The sequence below is a fragment of the Pygoscelis adeliae genome, unplaced genomic scaffold, assembly GCF_000699105.1.
Source record: "Pygoscelis adeliae isolate BGI_AS28 unplaced genomic scaffold, ASM69910v1 Scaffold602, whole genome shotgun sequence".
Taxonomy (NCBI): domain Eukaryota; kingdom Metazoa; phylum Chordata; class Aves; order Sphenisciformes; family Spheniscidae; genus Pygoscelis; species Pygoscelis adeliae.
This window is the reverse complement of record NW_008824295.1, coordinates 31,139-43,211: the sequence shown is the minus strand read 5'-3', so window position 1 is coordinate 43,211 and position 12,073 is coordinate 31,139. Positions and strand designations below refer to the sequence as shown.

Below are 12,073 nucleotides of genomic sequence, written 5' to 3'. Positions count from 1 at the left end.
CCCATCACATAAAGTTCTGTGTTCTCACGTCAGAATGGCCACAGAAGTTGGGTGTCATTGCTGTAGGGATGCAGTAAAGCAAAGCAGCTGAGGAAATGTGAGCAAGTATTACAAGCAAATAATAACGGACCAAACAGGGGAGCTGCAGAACTACTGATATTGCAGCTCTGAGTACCCGCATGTCCTCAACCATGCCTAGACAGCTGAACCTCTGCACATGCAGGCGTCTTCTCCAGCCTTGCTGGTGACCATTTAATCCATGTGAAAAGACAGTATCAAAGCTGGGTGTTAATGTCCAAAATGGATCACTGGCATACACAAGAATAAGAAGCTTATTTCTGCTAGTGACCATCATTGAGAGAGGGTGATTGGAGACAAAATAACACATGAATTCTTGGCTGCTCCTGTATGTGTACTAATTCAGTGGCTGCCTTTAAAATATATCTGAAAGGAGTATGTGTGTTGCTGCTTTGAATGATAGTTAAACTGTAAGGAAAAAAAAACCTTAAGTTGATATTCTGCAATTGTGGTTCTGTCTCAGTTTCAAAAAAACCCCAAACAAACCCAACACAAAAATCCCAACCTTTAAAGGTGCTCGTGTTGTACCTCTGCATTGCTCTTCTGGGCTTCCCAGCTCCTGGTGATTCCAATCCTTGTCTGCATACTGCATCCTAGTTCTGATCCTGTCTCTTTACCCTAAAACCTGTAGGTTTTGTTCCTCGTGTATGTTCTACAGTATTTCTGAATCCTCATAGGAATATCTCTGTCATCCAAGTGGTTGCCTGCTGTTTCTAGAACCTATTCGTAGGCTGCTTTCAGAGCTGAATTATATCTTGATGTATTTTAGAAGGAGAGGTTGGAATATCTACTTTCTCCCACCCCACCCTCAAAATTCAGTTTCTTGGTAATTTCAAGAATAGCTTCCACCACCAAACTGTATGAAACAAGAAGGTTATAACAGAAGTTGCCATACAGCCTTATCCCTAGCAAAAGTGTGATCACAGAATGGTTGAGGTTGGAGGGGAACTCTGGGGTCCATCTGGTCCAACCCTGCTGCTCAAGCAGGGCCACCTAGAGCGAGTTGCCCAGGACCGTGTCCAGATGACATTTGAATATCCTCCGCGACGGAGACTCCACGACCTCTCTGGGCAACCTGTTCCCGTGCTCAGTCACGCTGAATAAAAACATGTTTCCACATGTTCAGATAGAACCTCCTGTGTTTCAGTTTGTACCCATGGCCTCTGGTCCTGGCACTGGACATCACCAAGAAAAGCCTGGCTCAGTCTTCTTTCCACCATCCTTCAGATACTTGTACGCATTGATAAGATCTCCCCTGAGCCTCTCTTCTCCAGGCTGAACATTCCCAGCTCTCTCAGCCTTTCCTCACAGGAGAGATGCTCCAGTCCCTTCATCATCCTTGTGACCCTTTGTTGGACTGTCTACAGTATGTCCATGTCTCTCGTACTGGGGAGCCCAGCACCGCACACAGCACTCCAGGTGTGGCCTCACCAGTGCTGAGCAGAGGGGAAGGATCCCCTCCCTCGACCTGCTGGCCGTACTTTGCCTAATGCAGCCCAGGACACCATTCGCCACCTTTGCCGATGTCCCTGCCCATGGCAGGGGGGTTGGACTAGATGACCTTTAGAGGTCCCTTCCAACCCAAACTGTTCTATGATTCTATGTACTGGTGCCTGGGGTTGTTCCTTCCCAGGGGCAGGACTTTGCACTTCTCCTTGTTGAACCGCGTGAGGTTCCTGTCAGCCCATTTCTCCAGCCTGTCGAGGTCCCCCTGGCCTATCAGCAACCCTTCCCAGTTTTGTGTCATCTGCAAACTTGCTGAGGGTGCACTCTGCCCCATCATCCAGATCACTGCTAGAGCCTGGCTTTCCCCTATCCTGCCGTGGGGAAGGTGGGGAGTGAAGCAGACAGCTTCACTCTGTGCAGCACCAGTATTGCAGGCACAGCTGTGGTCAGATGGGCCTTGAGCGTATGGACCCCACACTGTGAAGTGGATCATCCCTGGCCTTGTTCTGTCCTACTGTGTGAAACCTTCAGCCTGTAGGGATCATAGGTTGGCTTTGTGGGGAGTCTTCTCCCCTGCCCCAGGAGGTGTTTCTGCTGCTCTGCAGGTAGGCCAGGGAGAGGAGAAAAGAGTGCACCAGAGATCTTTTCTCATTGTGTCTTTGTGATGAAGCTTGGGGCAAGAAGCGTGAGAGAAGACAGCAGTATGTTTCCCTTCTCTCTTCTCCGTGCCTCCAAGCTGCAGCACAAGGAGAGCCGTCTCGAGGATGTGAGACAGAGTAAAGGAATGGCACGTTCTGGGCTGACGGATTAGGAACATCCATTGGAGATGGGGTTTCTTTTTTCTTTGCACATCAGAGGATTCAGTAGACTCTAGTCAGGACTGTACATCCCAAGCTGGTTGCTCCTGAAACAAGAAACCAGCATAGGGTTTATACTGGTGTTTGTAAGCTCACTTGTAGTTCCACTGTGCTGTCTGTTGCTCTGGCTCTTCACAGTGTCTGTATGTCCTGGCTGCCAGGGTGCTACGTGCTGGATAAGGGGGAAATTGCTACTGATCTCTTGAAACTGGTATGTACTGCCTGTTCTCTGGCTCTTGCACTTGCTTAACTCTCCATTTCCTCTCTGTTGTTCCCAGGAAAGTCGGGATGGTCGTGTGGACAGCTGGAGAAATTTCCAGGCAAATACAAAGGGGAAGAAAGAAAAGAAAAACAGGACCTTCCTGAGACCTCCCAAAGTAAAAATGGAGCAGCGTGAATGATCCTGGCAGCACTGCCCAAGTGCAGCTCCTCAGTTCCCTCCCTGCTTTTAAGGACTCATTGGCACCTAGAGTAAGAATTGCTTTTTAGTAGACTGTTTGTTTCCAGTACAATTAATTCTTGGTCAAAGTATTTTTTGTACTCTGTCCATTTGAACTAGGGCCATAGTATGAACTCGGCCAGGAACCCGCTACATGTAGAACACTTGGCTTAGGAGGGTCCCCGCCATTATTGCTGTCCTGTTTGTCTGCTGCCCTGTAACTCGATGTTTTGTACTTCACAGAGATTGTGCTGTTTCACCACTTCCATTTCTAGTTTGAGAGCTGAACAAATTATTGGAAATGCATCCGTACCTTTCCAGGCATCATCTTTCTCAGCAAGTTCAGCTTCGGAAAGGTCTGAGCTGACTGGGGGAATCTGCTTCCAGCACTGTGCAGTGCAGCTGACCTGCAGTTAAAGCCCTGCAGCTCCTCACTGAACTGAGTGGTGCTTGGAAGGACCTTTCCCCGGAGATCTGATTTCCAAACTAAAATCCCAGCTCTCAGGCTTAGACTTCTGTTAATCTCAGACCAGCTGGTCACTTCCTGTAAAGGAAAAATAACTTCTCTTGATTAATAGTTAAGTTGCAATGGTCTGTATGTAAAATAAATTTTTACCCAAGTTACCGGGTTTTTTTCTTGGAATTACTCAAAAATGCAATTGCAAGGGTGTGAATTGAGTGCTGGCCACTGAAATGTTGCTGCTTTTCAGCGTGAACACTTTCCCTGGTAAGGGTCTGCTGTCATCCCAAAGTCTGTTCTGCCTTGAATTTTGAAGTGACAGTCCTACAGAGTGGCACCCAGGAGGACAGGGAGAGGGTATCTCTTCCCTGGATGCTGCCTGGGTGGATGCAGGCGTGCCAGAGTCTGTGCTGAAAACTGGGCTTGTTGCCATGCCTTTGGGGAGCGTGGATGGGTTGGGAGGACTTGGGCACCTGTTCGGAGTGTAACTCCTCAGAACTATGGGATGAGCTCAAACTCAGGAGTTTTGATTTTTAAAATCCTACTTTGTGTGTGTATTGTAAGTTTTTAAGAGATTCTCAACTGTTTAAAGGCATTCAGAATGGAATATACTACAGATTCACATGTGCCCGGCAGACTCCTCTGGAGACCTTTCTGCAAACTCTTCCCATCTGTCCTGATGGCTATCCCCATACTTGGATCCTGTGCGTAGCTGCCTCCATGAAGACACTGCTTTTCTTCCTCCTCACTGCCGTTAGTCATAGAATCATTAAGGTTGGAAAAGACCTCTAAGATCATCGAGTCCAACCGTTGACCCAACACCCCCATGCCCACTAAACCATGTCCCTAAGCGCCTCATCTACACGTCTTTTAAATACTTCCAGGGATGGTGACTCAACCACTTCCCTGGGCAGCCTGTTCCAATGTTTAACTACTCTTTCAGTAAAGAAATTTTTCCTCACATCCAATCTAAACCTCCCCTGGCGCAACTTGAGGCCGTTTCCTCTTGTCCTTTCGCCAGTTACTTGGGAGAAGAGACCAACACCCACCTCGCTACAACCTCCTTTCAGGGAGTTGTAGGGAGCGATGAGGTCTCCCCTCAGCCTCCTTTTCTCCAGGCTGAACAACCCCAGTTCCCTCAGCCGCTCCTCATAAGACTTGTTCTCCAGACCCCTCACCAGCCTCGTTGCCCTTCTCTGGACACGTTCCAACATCTCAACATCCTTCTTGTAGTGAGGGGCCCAAAACTGAACACAGTATTTGAGGTGTGGCCTCACCAGTGCTGAGCACAGGGGCACGATCACTTCCTTAGGAGTCAGCTCCTTTCACTTGGACTTGCTGTCTTACGTACCCTCATCTTCAAATGAGCACAATCCTTTGTGCTGCTCCTTGTGTCTCGGGCACTGGCGAGGCCTCTCTTCAGAAAGATTGGTTCTGTTGCCCCTGAAGAGAAGCCTCCATCTTCTGGTGTCTCATCTCTTTAAGTTTTGATCAATTGCCTTCTATTTCTGCCTGCTAGGGAGGAGCAACATGATCAAGTTGTGTTACCAAACACATCTCTGCAGGAAAAGCAGCTCCCAAGGAAGGTAGTGCTTTCTGACAGGGCCTAGGACTTGGGTGAATCTGCTGAAAGGTGGGTGGTGGTCTCCATTCGCCTTCGTTTCTTCTTTTCCTCTCATGGACTGGTCTGTGTGACCAGATATAAAGTGAAACATCCTTCCCTAATAAAACTAAGGTATTTTGGTGTTTTATACATTAACTAACTCTTAGAACAGTAGAATATTTGTCCTGCTAGGTATAACCTGCTAGATACATAGCTTGCACTGAACCTCAAGGGGCAAAACAGCTTAAAAAATAACATCAGTGATGTCTGGGTGGCACACAAGAGCCAAACAATAACTAGCAGCAGACTAAGGTGGGCTGACAGGTCTGGGAGATGCTGAACTGTGCAGCGTTGCTCTGTTCAGGCACTGAAATTCCTTTTTGTTGGCAGAGCCTGATCCTCCATTAACTGGGAATGAGTTGGTAGGACACAACTTCCTTGTCAAGGCAAAGATTAGCCACATTCGTTCTGGGGAAAATGTCAGTTAATGTTTGCGGTGTTGTCTGTCAGATGCAATCTCTTCTGCTTCCTGGGTGTAAGAAACAAGCAGTGCTGGGCAGTAGCTCGGATGATTAGAGTATTTCTAAGTGCAGTCTCTCGCCCAGAGGACGTGCTGTCCCTCTGACTTGTCTGCCTCTTGTTCCCCTGTCGAAGTATTTCTAGCTTAGAGATCTGTCCCAGTCACTCTTGTCCCAGAGCCCTTCCTTTCGATATTGAAATACGGGTCTTTCTAGTAGCATTTCCTTTCAGATGGTGTAATGTCTTTGCTGACCGATGGTAGTGACCTGTCAGATCTTTTCTTTAAATTTTTTTTCAGGTAGCTCAGGATGAGTCCTGTGAGAACTTGAAATGCTTATAAGATCCACGTTACACTTCTGCTTCTCAGAGATGTGTCTATTTATGAGAATTTGACCAGTGGAGTGTCTTACCACTGGGTCTCGAGGCATGCAGCCTGTGGCCAAAGAGACTGAAGTACTAGTCCGACAGGCTTCTGCAGTTAGAGTAATTTTTTCCACTGGGCATGACTTGGTTGGGGCAGCAAAACATGTAGCTGATAACAATGCTGTTTCATTGTCAATTTAGCAGCTGTCCTGCCTATGATGTGCTTCTATGTCTGAATATGCAGTATTTCTCCTGTCTTACCTACTCAGCCAAGTCCTGTGAAGCTTCCCATCCGCCAGGCGGGCTTTAGCAGCAGCAAAATACCTGGCCCTTTGCTAGATATTTCTCTGCTCCACTGGAGGGAACCTGGGAGGTTAATTTTGATCGTTGTATTCAAGCTGTGTAAAAGCAAACTGTTTTGGATTGCCTGGGTGGAAATAAATGAATGCACAACGTGGACCCCCACAGATGCAGGCTGGGCTGTTGCCCGGCCTCTGCAATGCATGCCAAGGCAGTGGGATGGATTGAATGAAACGTTCAATTTCAAGAGGTAGAGGTGTTGTAGAGGGAGACGTCTCTAGGCCTCCTTCCTCCTTGGAGCTCTTTTTAGGTCACGGGTCCTCATAGACTAAAATATTTGTCCTTGATACGCAGGACAAGCAAATACATTGGTGGGAATAAGGAGTATTTTTTTTTCTTTTGGGAGGAGAAAAGGTACCAGATAGCTACAGAAGCACCTTTCAGTGGGGTCTTGGCTTTGGTTTTCTGTGGAAGTAACTTTTCCTCCGTGTCCAGTTCCCACAGAATGTACACGGGGGTCTACCAGAGTCCGGCTCAGCTCCTTGCTGCTTTCTGGGAGTCCAGACATCACTCCTGAAACTCTTGGTTCCCTTCTGAGGCAGGGAGGTTGCCTTCCGCTTCATATGCAATTTGCAAGGGTGTATCATCTCCTGTTCAGCAGTAGTGGGATGGGAAAGAACCTTTGCAAGTTACTTGGGGAAACTGCAACAGGAACCTACTGACTTGTGGATTAAAGGGGACAGGGTGCAGGACCTTCCTGTCTGGTGCTGCTTTGTAGTGTAGGGGTGAGAGTGGGGGATCCCCTGAGCATGTAGACAGGCCTAGGTCTAGATTTCACCAGATGTTCACCAGATTAACTAGATTTTACCAGGTAGAAAAACTATTCAGTAAAGGATAGACCAAGTTATGGCAGCTATAAAAAGCTTGGGGGATCAGCCAGAGATGAAATCTGTTCGTGATAAGACATAAACCAGTGTGTTACTTAACATTTATCTTAGTTTGGTGAACACAGTGATGTGCTCTAAATTAGCTACTGCTGCTCAGGAACCATTTCTTAGTCACTCAGCCACAGGGATTGTATAAAACAGAGAGTACTGTTGGCAAAGACAGAGAGTGAAATGGAAAATACCGTCTTCCTTGCTACGAAGCCACGTTGTGGCCACGCCTTACGGTTTACATGGATGCTCATTTATATACATGCTTTACTGCACAGCCTTTCAAAAGGAAACAAGCAATGGTACAGAGGAGAGCCAGGGCATCAAAAGCTGCTCTTTTCCTGAACCTGAGAACAAGAGGTTATGGAGGGAAATCAGCAAGTAATGGGTTGAAAAGACACAGAAATGCTTTCCCTGCAGTGGATTGTAGAACTCAACACAGACTATTGTTGAGGTCAGAAGTTTCTAATTTTCATTCATGTACGTGTTCACACAAAATACATGCCATCAAGCTATGTAAAGATCACAGTGTAACTGCTAGCTGAGGGAGTCTCTGCCCCATATTGGCAGACGCTGGCAGCATACGATGAGGGATGCATTGCACTGCGTTCGCTTTCTTTGTTGATCATCATCTGCTGGCTGCTGTTGGACATGAGCTTCTGAACTAGATGGCCTGGATCCAACATCACCATTCTTATGCTGTCTGTGTGGCTGGGTCTTCTTCCAGCCCTCCTCTTCCCCAAAGAGATGTCGTCTGTGTAAATGCACGGAAAAACCCTCCTTCTTCCACCCCTTCTCCTTGGGCAGTAACAACTCCTTTGCTGTATGTGACTTGTATTTCAGGAGCGTAACTGTAGTTCTGGGGGTTTAACTACAGCCAGCGTAGTGTTGGATAGAGGGACCCAGGTGGGAGAGAGCAAGGGCTTGTGCTCTCCTCTCCTTCCAGATGAGAGTTTATTTTGCGAGTCTTTCTCTGCCCTCTTAAAACAACTGAAACTGGAGAGAAACTGTGAGAGGTTGGCCTTAATATAGAAGTTTCCCTCAGAAGGAGTGGGGCGATCGCAGTGTTGCTCCTTGAAAGGTAAAGCTCTCGTGGCCCTGGCTTTGTGTCGTGCACGAAATGGGCAGATGTTTGGGAGTGCTGCTCCTCTAGGCTGGGCTCCTGTCTTTCCCGCTCCGATCTCAGCGCTGCCTTGAGCACCATGCACACTTCAGGCAGATCTAGGACGTAGCTGAGCTGCCTGACTCACTATTGAGGCTCAGCACCTTCCTGCTAAGAAGCCTCCCTGTCACACCAGCCGGAGGGCTTCAGACTCCCAGGGCAAGAATGGACACGTACTTCAGGGCAATTAGGTCTTTCCTTTGTAGCAGGAGATCTCTGCCTCAGCCTATTCAGTGCCATTAAAATGGACTCTCCGGCATTACTGGCCTCCCTGGCCACCTGCTTCATTCATATTCCCTTTCTGGGATGTTCAGTCGTTGGTGCAGCAGCAGGGAAGTCCAGACATAGCATTAATATTAACAGTGAGGTGCAAAGTCCCCTGCTTCACAGCCACTACCGGATTCTCACTGAAGCAAAGAAGGATGTAACCTGAAAATAATTGATGGGATTTATGTGTCACCCATCTCAGGTCTGGTCAAATTGCTTCCTTTTCAAATGCTGGCAGGCCCTGTCTGGGCGCTCTTGTAACAGTTTTTCTGGGTGGAACGGGGTTTGCATTTTGATGACACGGAGAACACCTGCAAAGGAAAATAACACTGGCACGCGTGCCAGAGCAATTATTGCAGTTCAGATCACATAACTGAAATGTTTTGGGGAAGGACCTCTGTAGGTCTTTAATTCAACCTTGTGTTTGAAGTGGGGCTGTCAGTAATGGTAGGTGAGGTCAGCTGTGGCTTTATCTAGCCAAGTGGTAAGGATGAGACCCTTGGCCTCTCTGGGTTCCTGTCCCAGGGATGCACAGCCCTTCTAGTGAAAATATTTCACCAATGTCCATCCTGACTGTCCTGCACCCCAGTTTGTGGCTGTTGCCCCTTGTCACACCATTTGCCACTACTGAGAAGAGTTTGCTTCTGTCCTCTTTGCAACTTCCCTTCCGACAGCTGCAGGTGGTGATCACATCGTCCCTCGGCCTCCGGGCTGTCCCAGCCCGGCTGCCTTCACAGGACGTGCCCCAGGGCTCAGACCATGGTGGCAGTTCTCTGCCAGTCCCTCTCCAGTTCTCCACATCCCTTTCAGGTTGCACACACTGTTTCGGGTGCAGCATCACCAGTACCAAGCAGAGGGGATATTAACTGTCCTCACTGCTGGCCACACTCCTCCTAGCATAGCCTAGCTTTCCTTATTCACAAGAGGACACTGGCAACCTTCTCTGCTGTCGTGGTTTAACCTCAGTCGGCAGCTAAGCACCACGCAGCCGCTCGCTCACTCCCCCACCCCCCGGTGGGATGGGGGAGAGAATTGGAAAAGCACAAGTGAGAAAAACTCGTGGGTTGAGATAAAAACAGTTTAATAATTGAAATAAAATGATAATAATAATGATAATAATAATAACACACAAAGCAAGTGATGCACAGTACAATTGCCCACCACCCGCCGACCGATGCCCAGCCAGTCCCCGAGCAGCGGCCCCCCCCGGCCAGCTTTCCCCAGTTTATGTACTGAGCGTGACGTCCCATGGTATGGAATGTCCCTTTGGCCAGTTTGGCTGTGCCCCCTCCCAGCTTCTTGTGCACCTCCAGCCTTCTCAGTCGGTAGAGCATGGGGAGCTGAAAAGTCCTTGACTAGTGTAAGCACTGCTCAGCAACAACTAAAACATCGGTGCCTTATCAACTTTGTTCTCATCCTAAATCCAAAACACAGCACTGTACCAGCTACTAGGAAGGAAATTAACTCTATCCCTGCCGAAACCAGGACATGTGCTAAGAAAGGCGGTAACTTACCTGCACCATAAACTGGTGCAGCTTTTCTGTCTGGTTGGGAAATTGGGGTATTTGCTGCAGCTCTGCACGCTGCAGTTGGCTGTCTAACAGGCCTAGAGGGGGGAACGCAGAACGTGCAAACAGCCAGTTCCTTCTGATCGCGGTGCAGGTTGTGTGCCTGCTCTGATGTGCTTTCAAACATGCTTTTGTGCACTGAGTGGTGATTGCCTGGCCCTGCGGGGCTGTCTCAGAAACCTCACGCCTCCTTCCTTGCAGAAACCAGTGCCAGTTCTTAACAGCAAAGAGAACCCAACAACATTTCCTTGTTAAACAATCCACGGTGAATAAAGGGAGGAGACAGAACACATGTGATTTCTTGTTATAACACAAGCGACTCACTGGATATTATGCCCATGACCTAAGTGATGCCAGTGCCGCAGTACACATCTGGGGAAATCCCATGTGAAACCTGAGCAGAGCGATGCCAGAGCTGCTGCCCTGGGACTGCGGCAGCAAGAGGGATTGGGTCCCCCATGTGTCCGTCCACCCTTTCTTCCCAGGCTGAAGGAGCACAAGAACCGAGTGGCGTTTGTGATACTGCAGAGAGGGCAAGGAAACAGGCTGCCACACCCTGGAATATTTTTCTGGCTAATGTCTCCCCATACAGGGACTCACACAGCAAAGCGGTCTCATCCTGACGCTTTGCCCTGTGGCAGCAAGTCTCCACCTCCAATGGAAGCATCTGAACAAGCACTCGACACTGTGCTGGCTCCCAGTCCCAGTATCTGGAAGGAAACGAGAAGCCCAGAGGACGGATCTGCCGAGGGCACTGGTCCCCCTCGCCAAGCCCAGACTACCCCTGAGACCCTGGCTGGGCTGGGGACTTCCCCTGCCCTGGAGCTGCTGCAGGGCAGGGCTACCCCACCTCAGGCCTGCGAGGCACCAGGTGACACGGGAGCATGACCAGTCCCTGGCCAGCACAGAGCCTCCGCCGCTGTTTCCATATTGCCGCCTGCTCGAGGAAGGGCAGGAATCGGTGTCGAGCTCCAGGAGGCAGCCGGGGCATGTCTGAGCTGTGTCGCAAGTGCCAAGAGGAAAATGAGTCACTCACCTTCGAGGGCGCCCTCCTTCCCGTCGGAGCCTCTTCCCAGGCAGGAGCACGCTGACGGCTCGGCCCTGTTGGTGGCTCCGCTTGCGGCAGGGACCTGGCGGGCTGGGTCTGCTGGGCCAGGTGCTGTGTGGCCCCGAGGTAAGAGGGTCTTTTTCCCTTCTGCTTGCTCTCCCAGAGTGCTGGCCTCCCTCCCCGAGCTCCACAGGCTCCTTCTGCATCTGGGTGTCTTGGGACACAGGCTGGCTGCACGTCCCCCCTGGGTCTCTGAGCTGTGGCAGCTCAGGCAGCTCCAGGGGCTTCCGAGCCCACCCTCATCCTCCCCATCCAGGTGTGCTGGGAAGACGCATGCTCGCTCCCCGCACCCAGCAAGCAGGGACGAGGTGCGTCGTGACAGCACGAGTCAGGCTGGTGCTGCCATTGCCTTTGGGGCCATGGGGATGGGGACTGCCCTCATCTGGGTCCCGTCCCCCACCCCTGGGTGGCAAGAACAACCCCGGCTTTGCTTAGACGCTGCAAAGCAAGGTGAGGAGCCCTGCCATGGACCTTCCTCCTGTGAGGAGGCAATGCCCGGAGCCTCTCCAGGAGCCCAGGTCCCTCATCCCACTGGTGCATGGCCCCTGCCCTTGCCTCTGCCAGGCTGGGACAGGGCAGAGCCTGCTCAGGGCAGAGGGCAGGCAGCCGCTGTTGGGAGGTAACTTGCTGCAGCATGGAGCAGTGGGAGCAGAGTGACCCATCTGTGGACAGCTCAGTGAAGGTATGGTTTTTCCCCTCCAGCAGAGCTACGACAGCCTGGGGCTGCAGCATACAAATCCTGATGTGGTGGCCCACGGAGATCACCCCTCTGCCCGGTGCAGCAGGGCTGGACTTGGGCTCCACCTGCCAAAACCAGCTGGAGTCTGCCCCGCTCCCTGCTTCACCCACTGCCGGCGAGGCAGCCGGGCTCCCGACAGTGACATTTCCTGCCAAGCTGGGTTATCGCAGCGGCACCACAGCAAGCGGCAGACGACGTGCCCTGCCTTTGCAGCTGTCAAATGGCTACC

The 12,073-nt window shown here is 50.3% G+C and overlaps 1 protein-coding gene across 1 annotated transcript in view; it reads left to right on the top strand.

Annotated features, from left to right (window-relative positions):
- The window catches only part of DNAJC8 (DnaJ (Hsp40) homolog, subfamily C, member 8), a gene marked incomplete at its 5' end in the record, with an annotated part of 13,325 nt that extends 9,881 nt beyond the window's left edge, over positions 1–3,444 (top strand). The window contains one exon of the mRNA XM_009318845.1: positions 2,660–3,444. Within this exon, the coding sequence (XP_009317120.1) occupies positions 2,660–2,782 (123 nt within the window). The remainder of the gene's footprint in view (positions 1–2,659) is intronic.
- Positions 3,445–12,073: the final 8,629 nt, after the last annotated feature.